Raw genomic sequence first — 17,726 nt, forward strand, 5'->3', positions numbered from 1 at the left:
CCACCTTAAACTTCAGGCCTTAGTTTCTTGTTTGTAAAATGAGGGGTTGGCCAGAAAGCCTTTCCAGATGCCACTTTGGTAATTCACCTGCTTTGCTCTTCTGTTCAGATCCCCCTTTCGCACTGGACACGCGAACGTGCTGGGCGCCACCCAGGACCAGGTCGGTACGCAGCGGGCAGAAGTGTCACTGCGCCCCAGAACTGGCTTCTCAAGGAGCCGTGGAAATGCTAAACAGTAACAGATCTGGAGGCGGAAACCATGTGGCAGTAATTGTTCCCCGGCCCGAGATCCGCCCCCGCCCCGCGCCGCGCAGCGCCGCAGGGGGCAGCGCGTCCCTCCAGACTGGAGTTTCCCGGGCTCCGGGAAGGTGACGGGGCGGGAGGAGGCTGGGACCGCAGGGCGAAGACGCTCCCGCCCTGCGGGAAGGGGAGGCCTGCGGGGAACACTCGGGGCAGGAGCAAGGCTCCCATTGGCCGGGGAGACGGGTGACAAGCCGGGGCGGGGTTTCCGGGGGGCGCGGTGAAGGGAGGGGGTGTGCACGGCCCCGTGTCAGTTTCGGAGTCTCAGCCCGCTCCCCTCCGCGTCGCAGCCCCGGAGCGGAACCTCCTGCCAAGGCTGGTCGGCTGGCGCCTCTGCTGACCGACGCTCCCGCCTGCCGCCTGGGCGCCCCGCATCTCCCCGGCCCCTCTTGCGTTTCCTCTGCGGCGCTCTGCTCCAGGAGACTTTCTGTTTGTTTCCTCTTCCCTCTTTGTTGCTTTTGAAAACCAGCCTCGCCAAAGCCCCCCACTCCTCAGGGAGTTGGGCTTCTGGAAAAAGGCGACTGCGGCGCACTGCACCCGCCCTCCTGCGACCCCCCACCCCCGACAGCCGGGGCGCCCACCCTGCCCGCCTGGCACACCGCCCGCGTCTGTTCGTCCGGGAAGCCAGCGAGACCTCATTGATGCACCCATTCCAGTGGTGTAACGGTGAGTCCCGGGGCGGGGGGCGAGCTGAGCGAGACCCAAGGTTGGACATCAGAGGGCTCGTCCTCCTTCTGGAGCCAAGTTTCTAGAGAAATGGGACGGTCGAGAAGGCGTCCTGGCTCCCAACTTCACAGCGCGGATTTTGAAACAATCCACGTTTAAGTCGGGGGGGTGGGGTGGCTGGAAGGGACTCTGAACGGGTGGCGGGAACCGGGCGTGGGAGCCGGGGGGTCCCCGGCCTTTGTGTAGTGGCTCGGCTCTCCTACCCCTTTCCCCTGCCTTTGTGCGCTCAAACTCTGTTCTTTGTTGTGGTTGTTGGAGGAGAATTAAATCCGCGCTCGGGCTAGGATCTCCTAGAGGGAGCTCAAGTTCCCGGCCTGAAACTTTGCAGGCTATTTTAAATATGTATACAAAGCAGCGTGCGGGGCAAGGCGAGGCGGCGGATTCCTCTCTCTTTGTTGGCCTCCCAGTGGCTGCTAGCCGGGCCTTGTGTAGGCGAAGCTGCCCGGCAGAGTCTCTCTATTGAGTTGATAAAGCTTTGCAGATGTCCCGGCGCTCAATGTCCCTGGGGTGCGGGGCTGGCCTGGCTTCCTCTGTGCCTAGGCCGGACTGGGCAGTCTGCTGCCGAACCTAGGTGGAGACCGCACCTCCAGACCCAACACCCCCTCCCCCAGGTCTGGGCGGCGCTGCCAAGCTCGCTCATTTCACCTGAGGCTTTTTGGCATTTCAGGTCGCACTGGTTAGGCTTGAGCCTGACTCCTCACCCACGCTACCTGAAAGGAGGGTCTTTCTGATCGGGTCACTTAGATTCTAACCTTAGAATCAAAAACCTTAGATTCTAACATCTCCCACCTCGTCCCCCGGGGCCCTGGACTTCGTTGTTTTAACGCTTCAAGAGTTTCTGGGAGGGAGAGATGAGAAGCAGCTGACTTTATCTCTGAGAATGGCAAGCAGGCTACTTAGGAAAAGAAAAATCCACTCTCGAGAGCAGGCTCCTGCCAGATCTTGGATTAATTATTTCAAGAGGCTTTTGTTTTAGGGCAGAGTTTGGGCAGCATGTGTCTGAGTGTGCCCCATCCCCCTTTCCCCTTTTACTGGTCAGATCTCATTTCCTGAAAATGAACCCAGCTTGTGTGATAGGTGGTTTCGCGGGAGAGGGGGATGGGTGGGGGTTGAGGAAGGCCGGTGCATCCCAGCATCTGGGAAAGATTCCTGTTGGCTGGGAAGGAGAAGCAGTTCCCAGATCCCCTGGTCTTTCTTGGCCAGCCCTTCTCTGACGTCATTCTTCTCCCAGCCTGCCAGATAAGATGAGACCTTCTGATGTCAAGGCGTTCTTAGGTCAGGCAGACAATGGAACAGAGACTTAGGGAGAAAAATGAGGTCATTATTCAGCGATACTGGCTTTTGTGCTGGACCACCTCCTTTCCTATGAATTTGTAGACTTGCTACTTTATCCTCACTTCTTCTTCTTCTGTTTTTTTTTGAGACAAAGAGTCTCACTTTGTCTCTGTGCGTAGAGTGCTGTGACAGCTCACAGCAACCTCAAACTCTTGGACTCAAGTGATCCCTTTGCCTCTGCCTCTCAAGAAGCCGGGACTACAGGCGCCAGCCACAATGCCCAGCTAATTTTAGAGATGGGGTCTCACTATTTTTGCTCAGGCTGGTCTCGAACTCCTGAGCTCAGACAATCCACCCACCTTGGCCTCCCAGAGTGCTAGGATTACATGTGTGAGCCAACGTGCCAGGCCTTATCTTCACTTCTTTTTTTTTTTTTGAGACAGTCTCACTTTATCACCCAGTCGAGTGCAGTGTCATCGCAACTCACAGCAAACTCCAACTCCTGGGCTTAGGCGATTCTCTTGCCTCAGCATCGGGAGTAGCTGGGACTACAGGCACCAGCTAGAACACACGGCTATTTTTTTTGTTGCAGTTTGACCACTGCCGTGGGCCGCCACCTTATATGGGGCTGGGGCCCTACTCATTGAGCCACAGGCACCTGTCTTATCTTCACTTCTTAAAGTGACTGCAGGAATCTGTCCTTTCACTCCCATGAGGAAGCAACCCCTCCCCAACTCCTGGAAATTATCTGGAGCCCCTCTTTTCCTGGAGTAGGGATCCTCAGGTCTTGTAAATTTTAGAGGGAAAATATACTTCACAGCTTTTGATCAACAGACTGTCCATTTCTCTTTAATTAATAATACAAGCAAAGGGACCATCTCCTCCCCCCCCCCTTTTTTTTTTCTTTTTGGAGACAGTCTCATTCTGCAGTCCAGGCTAGAGTGCCATGGTGTCAGCCTAGCTCACAGCAACCTCAAACTCCTGGGTTCAAGCGATCTTCCTGCCTCAGCCTCCTGTGCTATGACTATGACTCCAGGCGTCCACCACCACTCTTAGCTATGTTTTTTTCTATTTTTAGTAGAGACAAAGGTCTTACTTTTGATCAGGCTGGCCTCCAACTTCTGACCTCAAGTGATCCTCCTACCGTGGCCTCCCCAGCACTAGGATTATAGACATGAACCACCCTGCCTGGAACTATCTCCTCTTGATTATGAAGTTCTCCTGGCTTAAGGTCTTTATCATATGAAGTCCCAAGCTCACTGACAAAATCCTAGAGCCCCAAGGAAAGCCTCTATGAGACAGGATGAGATAGTGGACATCATCTGATCAGAGGGCCTGCTGGTACGCACACACAGTCTCTGCAGTAGCCTCTGCCACTACTTTTACCAGTTCCCAGAATGTGATACCAAATCAGAGTCTGGCTCATAAAGGGGGCATGGAGAAGTAAGGCAGATATGAAGGGGTATTAGACCTCTTGTAGCATTAAATACTGCTGGGGCCTCACTGGCATTAAAGGCAGTTTTCTGGAAGGGAAATCCTGGGCCCTTATCCAGTGTAGACTGAAGGTCATCCTTCTCTAGCTGGTCTACTATGTCTTAGTGGAAAATGGATCTTCCATGGCCAACTGAGAGCAAATATTTGAGGGGGAGAGGTGGTGAAAACTACTTTATTTCTGGGCAGCACCTGTGGCTCAGTGAGTAGGATGCTGGCCCCATATACTGAGGGTGGAGGGTTCAAACCCAGCCCCAGCCAAACTGTAACAGAAAAATAGCCAGGTGTTGTGGCAGGCGCCATAGTCCCAGCTACTCAGGAGGCTGAGGCAAGAGAATCGCCTAAGCCCAAGAGCTGGAGGTTGCTGTGAGCTGTGATGCCATGGCACTCTACCAAGGGGGGCAAAGTGAGACTCACTCTCTAAAAAAAAAAAAAAAAACACTATTTCTGCCAGAGCCTAAAAACAACAGCCTTCTTTTTGGGCACAGCAAAATTTAATAGGTAACTCTTTCTTTAATTTCAACTTAATCAAAAAGTCTTTGAGAATAGAACAGGTTTTGCTTTCTGTTTTCCCACAGTGTCTAAGTCAGGGAATAAGACTTGCTGGTTGACCGGTGATCCATTAGCTGAGGGCAGATTCTAGGCAGGTTTCCCAAATGTCAGTCTCTTTCGCATTGAAGTAGGAGCTTGTGCCAAGAGGACTGGGTTGTTTACGGATTATGGGGAATTATTTATCTATAACTAATTATTGAGAACAAACCAGACACTAGGATAGGATAGACAGTAGAGAACATGCAAAAGTTCAAGTAGGGGCCCTGAGACTGGGGGTACTCAGGCTTGTTAGGGGGCACGCTCCTCTCTGTTCTCAGGATTATAGGCATGGCTCTAATCTCAGTCCTCACCTCCTTCTTCCCAACATGGGGAGATGATCCAATCATTCTTCTTTGTGTCTGTCACAGTGCACCCACATGGGGTGGTATCAGAGAACAGTTAGTGGGAAATTGCAAGGGGGAAGGAAGGAAACATCTTTAGGAAGAACTGAAGCCAGTTTCGAGTCTGGAAAATACATGATAAACCAAGCGGGCAGATGTGTCAGGCATGTGTGGTAAATTAGAGGAGAAGGAACTAGAAATAGGATGACATCAATTAGGAAATAGTAGTAAATGATGAGTTTGAAATGGGGACATGGCAGTAGAATAGGACACAGTCTAAAAGATTCGAATTGAGGCTCATTATATGGGCAACAGTTAGGTGCAAGGGACGCAGGTAATGGGATATGTGATGTCAAAGCGGACTTCCAGTCTTTCGAGCCCGGACTTTCAGTCTTTGCTGAGTTGTGGTAGCCCTGGTAATTAGAAGGTACAACTCTGCAGTACATTAATGGGGTGGGCTCCCAACCAAGATGCCAGGAAAGTGGCCTCGAACCCCAGGTCTGAGTACAAAGAGGCTTTTGGAGGCCTTCTTAGTTCTTGGACTGGGGTGAGTTATTTAATGATTGAGGTTTTTGTTTTGTTTTGTTTTTGTGACGGTCTTACTCTGTCACCCTGGGTAGAGTGCCATGGCATCATTATAGTTTATAGCAGCATCAGTAATAATGAGGTCGTCCCCCCTCCAGTGGCTGGGGAAGTAATATCTTAGGGTGGATTGTAAAACTTGAGTTGGTAGCATGAGAGTATGTTTGGGATGTAGCCGGCATAGGGTAAATTCTGGTATCCTGGTTACTCGAGGACTCTTTTTCTCTTTCTGCTCTGCCATCCTCAGCCATTTGATTTTTTTTTTCCCTTTAATTGGATAATCTGGTCTTTCCAGCCACAACTTGGCCACCACCACTCTAGTTGTCTTGGGGAGATATGATAAAAAAAAAAAAAAATTATTTGCCAACAGACTTTCTTTTTGTTTCTTTGCCTGAAACCTGGTTACATACTGAAGCTCAGCACCAAATTTTGGCAATGAGGATGTACCTATCAAGATGGGTAGACCAACCAGTATTTATCCCTGAATCATGTGAGAAGGGAGCATTATCAGCTGGCAGTGCTTCTCAAAGTTAATGTGCCCAGGGAACTTAGTCTGAGTGGACCTGAGTGTCTGCATTTCTAACAAGCTCCCCGGGGGGCAACTATCACTGGGACTGCACATTGAGGCTTTGATTAAAAAGAGGGGAAGCTTGGCTCAGCACCTGAGGCTCAAGCAGCTAAGGCACCACCCACATACACCTGAACTGGCTGGTTCGAATCCAGCCCAGGCCCACCAAAAAACAATAATGGCCGCAACCAAAAAATAGCCGGGCATTGTGGTGGGCACCTGTAGTCCCAGCTACTTGGGAGGCGGAAGCAGAAGAATTGCTTGAGCCCAGGAGTTGGAGGTTGCTATGAGCTGTGATGCCACGGCACTCTACCCAGGGCAACAGCTTGAGGCTCTGTCTCAAAAAAAAAGGGTGGGGGGGGGAGGAAGGGCCATGTGGGGTGGCTCACACCTGTGATCCTAGTATTCTGGGAGGCCAAGGCCAGTGGATTGCCTGAGCTCATGAGTTTGAGACCACCCTGAGCCAAAGCAAGACCTCATCTCTAAAAATAGCCAGGTGTTGTGGTGGGCACCTGTAGTCCCAGCTACTCGGGAGGCTGAGGCAAGAGTTGGAGGTTGCTTGAGCTACTATGCCACAGCCCTCACTCTACCATGGGCAACAAAGTAAGACTGTGTCTCAGAAAAAAGGGGTGGTGGTGGTGACCATTAAGGGAAGCAACTCCCTTCCCAACCCCCATTGCCACTTTCTGGAATGCTGGCCTGGCTTGCAGTGAACAATTTCTATTCTAGTCTTGGCACAGCTTGTCGTCTGGAGCAGGTGGCTTAATAATGACAAATGACCTTTGCAATTGCACTTTGTAATTTACAAAGCATGTTTCTCACACCATCATTTACAGTCCTCTCTCTGTCTTGTTTTTGTATGACAAAGTGAAGCTTAGAGGGGTAACTTCCTAAAGGTTCACAGACAGCTGGCTAGGCAGAGGTGGAGCCAAAACCCAAATAGTGTATTTCCTGACAGAAGGCCCTGCATCTTGCTGTTGCTCTATGTGGTCTGCTATCTGATGGAATCAAGTTTTCTGTTTTTTATCTTGAATTATTTGAATCTTTGATCCCTTAGATGGAGATACTATTTTAAGTTCTTTGGATGGTATCCAGTTTTGTCAATTGGCTAAATAATTTACTCAAGAATACAGAGCTAGGAAATGTTATTCCTGGAATATAAAACTAAAGCCACCTGTGTGCCTGGCATAGTGGCTAATGTCTGTAATCCTGGCACTTTGGGAGCCTGAGGCAGTTCGATTGCCTGAGAAAGAGACCTCATCTCTACTAAGAATAGATAAAACTACCTGAGCATTGTGGTAGGCCCTGTAGTCCCAGCTACTTGGGAGGCTGAGGCAAGAGAATCGCTTCAGCCCAAGAGTTTGAGGTTGCTGTGAGCTATGATGTCACAGCACTCTGCCCAGGATGGCAGAGTGAGACTCAAGGAGAGGCTTAGGAACCCAGAACCTGCCAATCCTCTTTCTATCCTTGCTGACACAATGCCGTCAGCCCCAAGGATCCAGTTTTCAACCCTAACATAATTTTTTTCTTCTCCCTTTGCAGGGTGTTTCTGTGGCCTAGGACTGGTTAGCACCAACAAGTCCTGCTCAATGCCACCCATCAGTTTCCAAGACCTTCCCCTCAACATCTACATGGTCATTTTTGGCACTGGCATCTTCGTTTTCATGCTCAGCCTCATCTTCTGCTGCTATTTTATCAGGTGAGTAGATCACTGGTGAAGTCCAAAAGACAGGAGGCCGGGCAAGCGGAGCAGGGTCACTAGCCTTATGGTGAAGCTGCTGCTTTGCTTTGAGGACATGGCTAAGCCTGTCCTTCTCTGGGCCTCCAAGGCCTGGTGTTTCTGTTTATATCAGCCTATCAGCTTGTCCCAGAGCATATAAGGTCAACACATGTTGGGCTCCATCCTGCCTCTTTCCTGGTCAGTTATTCTAAAGTTGCCTAGAATTACTGTTTGACAGTAACAAAGCTGGTAGTCCCTTAGCTGTCTTTCTCTACTCCACAGTTCACGTTCCAGGCCTCTGGGTGGCCAGGAACAAGTGGGCATCATTTACACCAGTGACATGTTCCTTTGCCCTCCTGGGAAATCCTGTTGTCAGCCCTCCAGATGCTAATATTAGCAAGCTGATGTCTGGAGAGCTCCTTGTTTATTCGGCTTTGTAAGCTCTTATTTTTGAGAGTGGAAAAAAAAAGGCAGCTAGAAACGTGTCCCTTATTCTTAATTGCTTAGGGATCCAGGGAAGGACATGAGCATGGCAGGGCTATTTCTCTTCCTCTTGCTGAAAACCAGAACTAGCTGACTATTTTCTACAAAAAAATTTAGGACATGACTGGTATTTAGAGTGGAAATCAAAGTAGTCGTGTTTCTGAATGGAGTGTGCTGTTGGTATTGACAATTCCTCATTGTATGGGCTGTCTTGTACATTGGAGAGGGTTGAACATCCCTGGCCAATTAATTGGACAGGCTAAGTAGTTGTTAGAGCCACTGTGATCCCCAGCTAGTTTCCCCGCCACCCACATGTCACCAGATGCCTGAGTAGACATCGGCCTGTTGTCTAGGCTATGGTCTGATCAAATCATTTAAGAAGATTAAGACTAAGGAAAGGGAGTCTTTGCTTGATACTGAGCTGCCCTGCTGAGTGTGAGTGCTTCCCTGGAAGGCAACTGGAGAGGAGGCAGGTACTTATCCACCTTCCCTGAGGCTACAGGGCTCCTGTAAGAAGGGAAAGTGGCCTCAGGCAGCACTCCCAATTGCTACCTTGGACTTCTTCCTTCTCAGAACCAAACAGGTCCCTAGGACTGGAAATTTCCATTTAAAACCACTGAAGATAGTGGTTTATTTTCCCTCTTACACACTTGGGTCTGGAGTTTGCTTCTGTTAAAGGGTAGATTTCTGGTACCTACCCTTGCCTCCTTCCCTTCCCCTTGTCTATAGCCTATTTTCTTCCTAATCACCACCCTCCCTGCACCTCAGCCCCAAGCCCTCATGTTAAGCAATTCACCAGATTCCTGAAGCCTAAAGATGAACACATACCAAATACCAAAGATTTACTTTGATGAGACTGAAGGAGTCTGTAAAACCAACTCGAGCCATTCCCTTCCCTCTCTCTGCTGCCCCACCCCCTCCCCCAGAGGTACATACATACCAACCAGCAAAGAGGGTCTAGAGAAGGTAAAGTACAGAAAATTGCTTTCAGCTAGGAAGTGGGTAACCAGGGTTCATTTCCTAATTCAGCCACTAAACGGTGTAACCTTAGGTTTTTAGCTACTCTTTACCAAGGGCTTTCTGTGTGCCAGGCATTGTGGTCAGCATTCTGTAAACCATTTAGCTCACTTAATCCTTACTTTAGGTATTAGCCCACTTTATAAATGAGGAAATTCGTGCTCGGACAGTTAAGGATATGCCCAAGGTCATGCATCAGAGAAGATACAGAGTGAGCTAGTCTGGCAGTGATTAGCTGGAGTCTTTCCGATTCCTTCCATATGTTTGCCTTCTGTGCTGCTGGCTCCTGGACGGAGGAGGAGCTGTTGGGTTGGCCACCCCTCCCTCTACAGCTAGGGATTGGGTCCTGCACAGGACAAGCTGGGGAGCTGTGCATTTGTTGCTGATTTCTTTTGCTGCAGCCAAAGGGACAGAGCTGAGCAGTAACCGCATAATACCAAAAGCTGTCCCTCCCCCCCACTATGGCGTGGCTCAGCACCACCTGTCCCCCCTGCAGTAACGCGGAAATCTGTTCCTTCTGCTCCTTTGTCACCCCACCCTCTGTTCTGCCTGTCCAAAGCCAGTTGACCCTGGAGTTTCATGGTCCCAGAAGCTCACTGGTGTGTGGCAGCCTGCATGTGCCTATATATAGCAAGACATGCCGGCCCAGCAGCCACCACTTCCTCTGCCTGCTTCTCGGTTTCCTCCTCGGCCAAAATAGGCCCATGACCGCCAGTCTCAGCCTGGTGAGCTCATTGGCTTGGCCAAGGCCAGCCTCCCCCATCCCTCTCCCCCCATCTCTCAAGACTGACCTCTGCCCCACACAGGATGGAGGGGCCGGGGAAGCACAAATAGTCAGGAAGGGAGCGATTCTTTTCAGCTACATTGTTGGTTGTGCAAGGGAGAAGAGGAAAGGGAGAGCCCACTGTCAGGGGCTAGAAATAGTCTCATATTTCAAAAAAATCAGGGGTATTTTTAGTCGCTTTGCTTATCCAACAGCTGAGAAGTCCACCTGTCCACAGTTGTTGGCATGACGGCCCCAGCTAAGATGGCCCAGTGTCCTTGTTTTCTGCTGTTTTTTGTTTTTCTTGCAGATTTTGGCCGTGGCTAGGTTTGAACCTGCCACCTCCGGCATATGGGGCCAGTGCCCTACTCTTTTGAGCCACAGGCGCTACCCAACTTTTTGCTGTTTTTACTTGCAACCTTTTTGGCCCCATTTAAATCATGAGCTAATCTTCACTGGGCTAAAATCTGTGTATAGGATGAAGGGGCAGCTCAGAAGCCCTTCCATGCTCTGAGTTGTGGAGGATCCCTGCCTAAGACCATCAGCCAGATGGGAGGGATGAGTGAAGGCAAAGGGTCAGTATGGGTACCTAGGAAGACGCGGTGTGTGCTGCTTAAGTATAGCCATGTGGCAGGCAAAGGAGCAGCACCTCCAGAGATGTGGATGTGTGGCAGTCCCTCGGTCCCCCCAGAGTTACCAACACAGGATTTTCACCACTTCCTTGTTTACTGTGCACATAATCTCTTTACAGAGCAACAGTCCTCCTCTCTCAGAGGCACTCCCTGAGGTTGGGGCACTTCCCTCCCGCCCCAGCTCACCCCAGTGCTTGTCAGATAACAGCAGCTCACATGAGCCTTGGACTCATCCTTCTCTGCCTCTCTTATTTGGAAATAGGGACAGAAATGTACACATATTACATAAAGGCCTTTCCTGGCTTAAGGAGTTCTCTGCACAGTTAAGGAGGGCCAGTGGGGGCCCTGGGTAGGCCTTTAGCCACCCTGCAATGAGTAGGAAACATAGAGTACAGAGAAGGGGGGCCAGTGGATGTGCTGCCCCCAGACCCATGCTGGGAGTCCACTGAGGCTGGAGTTCTTGAGGCTCTGGGAACATGACGGCCTCGTCTCACCTGCCCTGCCGTGCTCAGGCCTGTCTCTGCCTCTCCTTCTGTATCTTCCACAGTGACCTCAGCCTCCATCACACCCCTGGAGCATCTCCCACCTCTCTGATTGGGGCTCTCTGATTGAAAGGTCTCTCTTTCAAACTTGGGGCAGCACTCCTTTTCCCATAAAGTATCATTGTAAATATTTTTTGGCATTATGTGTTATGAGGTCTCTATTATAATCATACAACTTCTGTCAGAGCACAAAAGCAACTACAGGTGATGTGTAAACTATGAGTAAGGTGTGTTCCAGTAAAATTTAACAGATGCTGAAACTTGAAACATTATGTTTTCCTCTTTATTAATTTTGGTTTTTGTTTGTTTGTTTGTTTTTGAGACAGAGTCTCAAGCTGTTCCCTGGGTACAATGCTGTGGTGTGATAGCTCACAGCACCCTCCAACTCTTGGGCTCAAGTGATCCTCTTGCCTCAGTTTTTCTACTATTAGTAGAGATGGGGTTTTGCTTTTGCTCAGGCTAGTCTTGAACTCATGAGCTCAAGAATCCACCTGCCTCTGCCTCCCAGAATGCTAGAAGCATGAGCCACCACGCCTGGCTTTTAATTTTTTTTTTTTTTTTTGAGATAGAGTCTCACTTTGTCACCCTCGGTAGAGTGCCATAGTGTCACAGCTCACAGCAACCTCCAAGTCCTGGGCTTAGGCGATTCTCTTGCCTCAGCCTCCTGAGTAGTTGGGACTACAGGCTCCCGCCACAACGCCCGGCTATTTTTTGTTGCGGTTTGGCTGGGGCTGGGTTTGAACCCGCCACCCTCGGTATATGGGGCTGGCACCCTACCTGCTGAGCCACAGGTGCCGCCCTAATTTTTTTTTTTTTTTTTTTGCTACGATTCTCATTCTGTAGCCCTGGGTAAGCACAGCAACTTCAAACTCTTAGAGCTAAAGCAATCCTCTTGTTTCAGCCTCCCAAGTAGCTGGGATTACAGGTGCCTGCCACAATACCCAGCTAATTTTTCTATTTTTAGTAGAGATGGGGTCTTGCTCTTGGTTGGGCTGGTCTCAAACTCGTGAGCTCAGGCAATCCCCCTGCCTCAGCCTCCCAGAGTGCTAGGATTATAGGCATGAGCCACCGTGCCCAGCCTTTTTGTTTGTTTGTTTGTTTGTTTTTAGGCTGAGTTTCGCTCTGTTGCCCAGGCTAGAGTGCTATGGTGTCAGCCTAGCTCACGGCAACCTCAAACCGTTGGACTCAAGTGATCCTCCTGCTCCAACCTCCCAAGTAGCTGGTGCACCTATAATACCATCTGGTTAATTTTTCTCTTTTTAGTAAAGACGGGATCTTGCTTTGCCCAGGCTGGTCTCAAAACTCCTGAGCTCAAGGGATCCTCCTGCCTTGGCCTCCCTGAGTGCTAGAATTACAGGTGTGAACCACCGCACTTGGCCTAGAAGACATTATTTCTGTTATCACCCATCTAAGAATAAAAACCATTCTTAGCTGTGGACCCTATAAAAACAGGTGGTGAGTTGTATCCAGCCCTGCTCTGATTTCCTGGGTTTCTGATGCTTATTTGCAATAAGCCAGGCCTGTGGATTCCTGAACTTATGAGCTCCATCCTAAAACCCATGCACAAGGAGGCGATCTAAAACTTCCTGTAAAGGGCGGCACCTGTGGCTCAAGGAGTAGGGCACCAGCCCCATATACCAGAGGTCGTGGGTTCAAACCCGGCCCCGGCCCCAAAACTGCAACAATAAATAAATAAATAAAGCTTCCTGTAAGGTTTGGAAAGAAAGTCTTCCCCCATGAAAATAGCACAGAATTGAGTGTATAATTATGGTCCCAGCCATTTGCATAGTGAGCCATTTAGAGTCATAGACTTAATGAAATGTAAGGCGTGTTTCAAGATGGTCAAAACCATATTCTCAGGGTTTGTGGTTCCCAAATCCTGGGTGCACACCAGTACTGGTCCATGACCTGCTAAGACCAGTGTGCTTGGGCCACAAAGCAGGAGGTGAGGGGGCAGCGAGCAAGTGAAGCGTCATCTGTGTTTATAGCCACTCCCCATCATTCTCCTCACCATCTGAGCTCTGCCTCCTGTCAGATCAGCAGCCATGTTAGATTCTCATAGGAGCAGGAACCTGCTGTAAACTGTGAGTAGCTACGGGCTCCCTACGAGAATCTAATGCCTGATGATCTGAGGTGGAGCTGAGGTGGTGATGCTGTAGATACAAATTATCATGAGCAGAGAGGTTTGCACAGAGACCACAACAAATCAATTGTTGCAGACTCAGATCAAACCACCCCCACCGCACTCTTACCAGGTCTCTGGAAAAATTATCTTCTATGAAAACAATCCTTGGTGCCAAAAAGGTTGGGAACCACTGCTCAGAACTGTGATGAGTTTCACCTAATCGGTGGAACAGGCCACATTATGTGGTAAAGAGGGCTGTAATCACACAGACTTTCATTCATATCCTGACTCTGCTGCCAACTCTTTCAGTGACATTCGGGCAAACTACATAAATTCGTTGGGCTTTATTTTCTTCATCTATAAAAGGGAAAATATCTCTTAACATTTGTATGAATTCTGTGACAACATATATGAATAGATTAGTGTCTCAGCAACACATATCAAATATTCCATAACAATTATGCTATTGCCATTAGTAGTGACACTAAGTTTTGGCCATTGAGAATTAGGCAGCCTGTAGGCCACCAGCCTAAAATGAAAAAAAGAAAACAAAGAAGGCATCATCTGTGTTGTTTGGCACCGGGAAGGGAAGAGTGTGCTTTGGTTCCAGAATGCTTGTGTTCTCTGGGTGGAAAATTCCCTGGGGTCAACAACAAGGCTTAGTTTCCTGCTGTCCTAGTTTAATGGGAATATCCTTTAAATCTATCTAAAATAATAATAATAATAATAATCTATATAACTTCTGTGCTCTTTGTAAGCACACGTTTGATATGTGTAGTTTGGGTGCCCAAAGGAATTATGGGAATGGCCAAGGAAAGGGAATGAACTATTTGGGGGACTCTCTGGCACAGCACCCTCCATCTGTGTATGAGGCCTGGCAGAGTATTCTGACATTGTCAAGCCTGAGCAAGAGACTTAGTCCTTAATCACTGTGTGGCCTGGATGGGTCCCAGCCATGTCCCCAGGTGTCTAAGGGATGACCGCTCTCCCTACCTGCAAGAGTGCCATGCATTCAGCCAGCCTCTCCTGCACCGAATTGCCCTGCTGCTGCAAAGGCATTAAACCCTACTTCCTCCCCCTTTTTCTCTCCCCCAGCAAACTTCGAAACCAGGCACAGAGTGAACGATATGGATATAAGGAGGTAAATGCCACATGCTTCCCTGGGACCACCTCCTCCTACCCTCCCCCTACCCCACTGCTTGCCCTAACCAGGGAGGGGAAGGGAAGGCCAAGCTCAAGCACCCCCAGCCTGGAATCCCCTGGGCCTCGCTTCTGAGCGTCCCTGACGCTATCTCCTTTCACTGTTCCCCAAATCTGGCTTGCTTCTCCCAGGCAGTCCAGGGCCCTCCTCATCACGGGAGAAAGAGAGGCACCCCGTGAAAGGCTGGGGTCTTGGTTGACACTGCCTGGCCAGCTTCTGCTGGGAGTTTCTTCAGACATCATGCCTCTCTTTCTTCCCAGGTGGTCCTTAAAGGTGATGCCAAGAAGTTACAATTATATGGGGTAAGTGTGCTGCGACAGCGTGCAGCAGAGAAGGAAGATGGTACCTGTCTCCAGCTCTCAGCCTGGACCCTTTCAGGAATCTTTGTCCCTGCCTTTCTATCTCCTGTGCCCAAATAAAAAGGACTCCCCTCAGCAGGGAATCAATGTATGGAACTCACTATGTCTGGAACCAGCTCTGGTAGAAGACAGGAAGGGTTCATATAAGTGGTGACACATGGCCCCTGGAATCCGGACATGTGTGATCTTTAAGGAGAGGATGGACACACCACTCCATGCCTCAGATAGATTGCCACTAACTTTCCCCAAGTTCAGCCCCTATATCCTGGTTTCACAAAAAAAATAATAATAAGGTCCCTTTACTCTGGATACCCTGTCCTAACAGCCTGTATCTGACAAGTGTTCTAACCTATATTAGGTTAGAAAGGATTTGGAGCCATTCTTCTAGAATAGCCCCACCCTACAGAAACGTGTGTGTTGATAAAATGTTCTGTATCTGCTGTTCGATATTGGGAGCATTATCTGCATGTAGCTATTGAGGACTCAAAATGTGGCCAGTGCAACTGAGGAACTAAATTTTTTCTTTTTTCTTTTCTTTTTTTTTGAGACAGTCTTAAGCTGTTACCTGGGTAGAGTGCCATGGCGTCATCATAGCTCACAGCAACCTCCAACTCTTGGGCTCAAGCGATCCTCTTGTCTCAGGTTTTTTTTCTAATTTTAGTAGAGACAGGGTATCGCTGTTGCTCAGACTAGTCTCGAACGCCCGGGCTTAAGGGATCCTCCTGCCTTGGCCTCCCATGAGACGCCACACCCAGCCAAGGAACTAAATTTTTAATTTCATCTTATTTTGATTCATTTAAATTTAAATAGCTACATGTGGTTAATGGCTACCATATTCTCAATGCAGAATTCTAAAGTATGGCTAAAGTATCTCTGGCCGACTGACAAAAGTGAGTGGGCCAGAGCCAAATTTGCTCAGTTGGGGATGAGCTCATGGGTGTTCAGGATAGGTGAGTGAGGTGTTTCCCCAGCCTCTTTACACCCCCTTTCCTCCCCACAGCAGACCTGTGCAGTTTGTCTGGAAGACTTCAAGGGGAAGGATGAGCTAGGCGTGCTCCCGTGCCAACATGCTTTCCACCGCAAGTAAGTGTCTGGGATGCCCAGGTGGGTGGATTGCCTGATCTCAGGAGTTCGAAACCTGCCTGAACAAGACAAGACCTCATCTGTACTAAAAAAGGTGTGGCAGGCACCTTTAGTCCCAGATACTCGGGAGGCTGAGGCAAAAGGATCTCTTAAACCTCAGACTTTGAGGTTGCTCTGAGCTGTGACACTCCAGAGCTCCACAGAGGGTGACAAACGGAGACTCTTTCTCACCCTCCCCCCCAAAAAGGGAGAATTAATCAGGGGTCATTGTCTGGAAATTCCTAGTCCCTGCCATTTCCCATTCAACCCTTGCTGGGGACACTCCATGTCCCATCTGGACACCAAGTAAACCAGAGGAGAGGTGGGGAGGTTGAGGCAGGGATGGGATGTTCTTGTTCTGAGAAGCAGCTGCAGAAGTCTGGGGTATTATTGCCTTTGAGGTCACAGCTCTTCCTCTATTCTCAGGTGTCTAGTGAAGTGGCTGGAAGTGCGATGTGTCTGCCCCATGTGTAACAAGCCCATTGCTGGCCCCACAGAGGCCACCCAGAGCATTGGGATCCTGCTGGATGAGCTGGTGTGAGTGTTCCCTCCACACTGAGACCTGGAGAGGGCCTCATGCCCCTCTTGCCTCCTGTAGACACAGCTCCAAGGAACAGGACTGCTGGGTGGTGACAATCTTACCCAGCTGAAGGGGAGCCTCGTGCAGGGCTGGGCTTCCACCATCAGACTTGCCCCACCTTCCTGCCTCCTGAAGCCTTCTTTCCTGCTCCTCAGTACTGGTGGCATCACTCATGGAGACCACTGGATCCTGGTACCAGACTGTCTACCTGCCTTGACCCTGCTCTGGGGAAAGGAGTTCTCCCCTGTCAAGAGCATGCAGAACATCCCCTTTCAAGCTTTCCCTTGTGGGGCATACGTGGCCCTGACCCAGGAGGAACAATGGACTCTGCCCCACTTACAACCTTCCCTCTCCCCCCCACTCCTTCCGTTGGAAGGTTAGAGGAAAGATCAAGGAACCAAGTACTTCGCCCAGACGCAAGGGAGGCTTTGTATGAAGTAGAAGACCAGGGACATCTTCAAGGGAAAAGTCAATGTTTACATGAGACCTATGGAAACAAAAGCCGGCTGGTGACTGGCCAGCTGCAGGGTCCTGAGGGGCAGCCCTGCCCCTGCTGGGACTTGAGGTGCTAGCTACTCCGTCTTCTCAGCTAACCTCAGAGCTTCCTAGTCCAGGTTGGGGCTTGCAGGCCCCTTTAGAGTGGGCCTGTTCTATACTCAGACTGATTCCCAGGGGCTTTTTTTAAAGGATCAAAAGGGGCCTGGGGAGGAGGGTGTCTGAGATTAGGGTACAGCAAACACCTTCTTCCCCTCTGTAAATAGTATTTTTATACTTTGTCCTCACCATCTCAGGCTGTCTACATGGGATCCCCAGAATGGAGTCAGAGTGGTTTCTGTTCCTCCCTGGAGTGGGTGAGGGTGGGAAAATTTTATGTATTTAAAGAATTAAATTTAACACATTTCTCTAACTTTTGCCTGTGTTTGTGGCCAGTTTGCCCTTTTCTGCCAACAGAGGGAACAAAGCTCTCTTAACTGCTTCTTACTTCCCTATACCCCAAATCAAACACCCATACACAAAAGGTCCTGATTCTTTTTTTGTTTGTTTGTTTGTTTTTGGAGACAGAGTATCACTCTGGTGTCCTGGGTAGAGTGCTGTGGCATCATAGCTCACAGCAACCTCAAGCTCTTGAGCTCAAGTGATCCTCTTGCCTCAGTTTTTCTATTTTTAGTAGAGATGGGGTTTCAACTTGCTGAGGCTGGTCTCAACTTGTGAGCTCAAGCAATCCGCCTGCCTCTGCTAGGATTACAGGTGTGAGCCACCGTGCCCAGCCTCTAATTCTTTTTGTTTGTTTGTTTGTTTGTTTTGAGAC

General features: G+C 49.5%; 1 protein-coding gene across 1 annotated transcript; it reads left to right on the forward strand.

The window, feature by feature from the left end:
• Positions 1-544: 544 nt before the first annotated feature.
• RNF122 (ring finger protein 122) lies at positions 545-17,299 on the forward strand. The gene is made up of 6 exons (XM_053578784.1): positions 545-965; positions 7,416-7,572; positions 14,251-14,296; positions 14,617-14,658; positions 15,716-15,798; positions 16,264-17,299. The coding sequence occupies exons 1-6, from the start codon at positions 941-943 to the stop codon at positions 16,376-16,378; spliced, it is 468 nt and encodes a 155-aa protein (XP_053434759.1). The 5' UTR covers positions 545-940; the 3' UTR covers positions 16,379-17,299.
• The last annotated feature ends 427 nt before the right edge of the window (positions 17,300-17,726 follow it).

The sequence above is a fragment of the Nycticebus coucang genome, chromosome 24 (assembly GCF_027406575.1).
Source record: "Nycticebus coucang isolate mNycCou1 chromosome 24, mNycCou1.pri, whole genome shotgun sequence".
In the NCBI taxonomy this organism is placed as follows: Eukaryota; Metazoa; Chordata; class Mammalia; order Primates; family Lorisidae; genus Nycticebus; species Nycticebus coucang.

Excerpts from the sequence above, each read along its gene's own strand:
- RNF122 (XM_053578784.1), top strand. The coding sequence starts at position 941 with ATGCACCCATTCCAGTGGTGTAACG. Across the intron at positions 966-7,415 it reads CCCATTCCAGTGGTGTAACG|GGTGTTTCTGTGGCCTAGGA; the intron begins GTGAGTCCCGGG and ends CTCCCTTTGCAG. Across the intron at positions 14,297-14,616 it reads AACGATATGGATATAAGGAG|GTGGTCCTTAAAGGTGATGC; the intron begins GTAAATGCCACA and ends CTTTCTTCCCAG.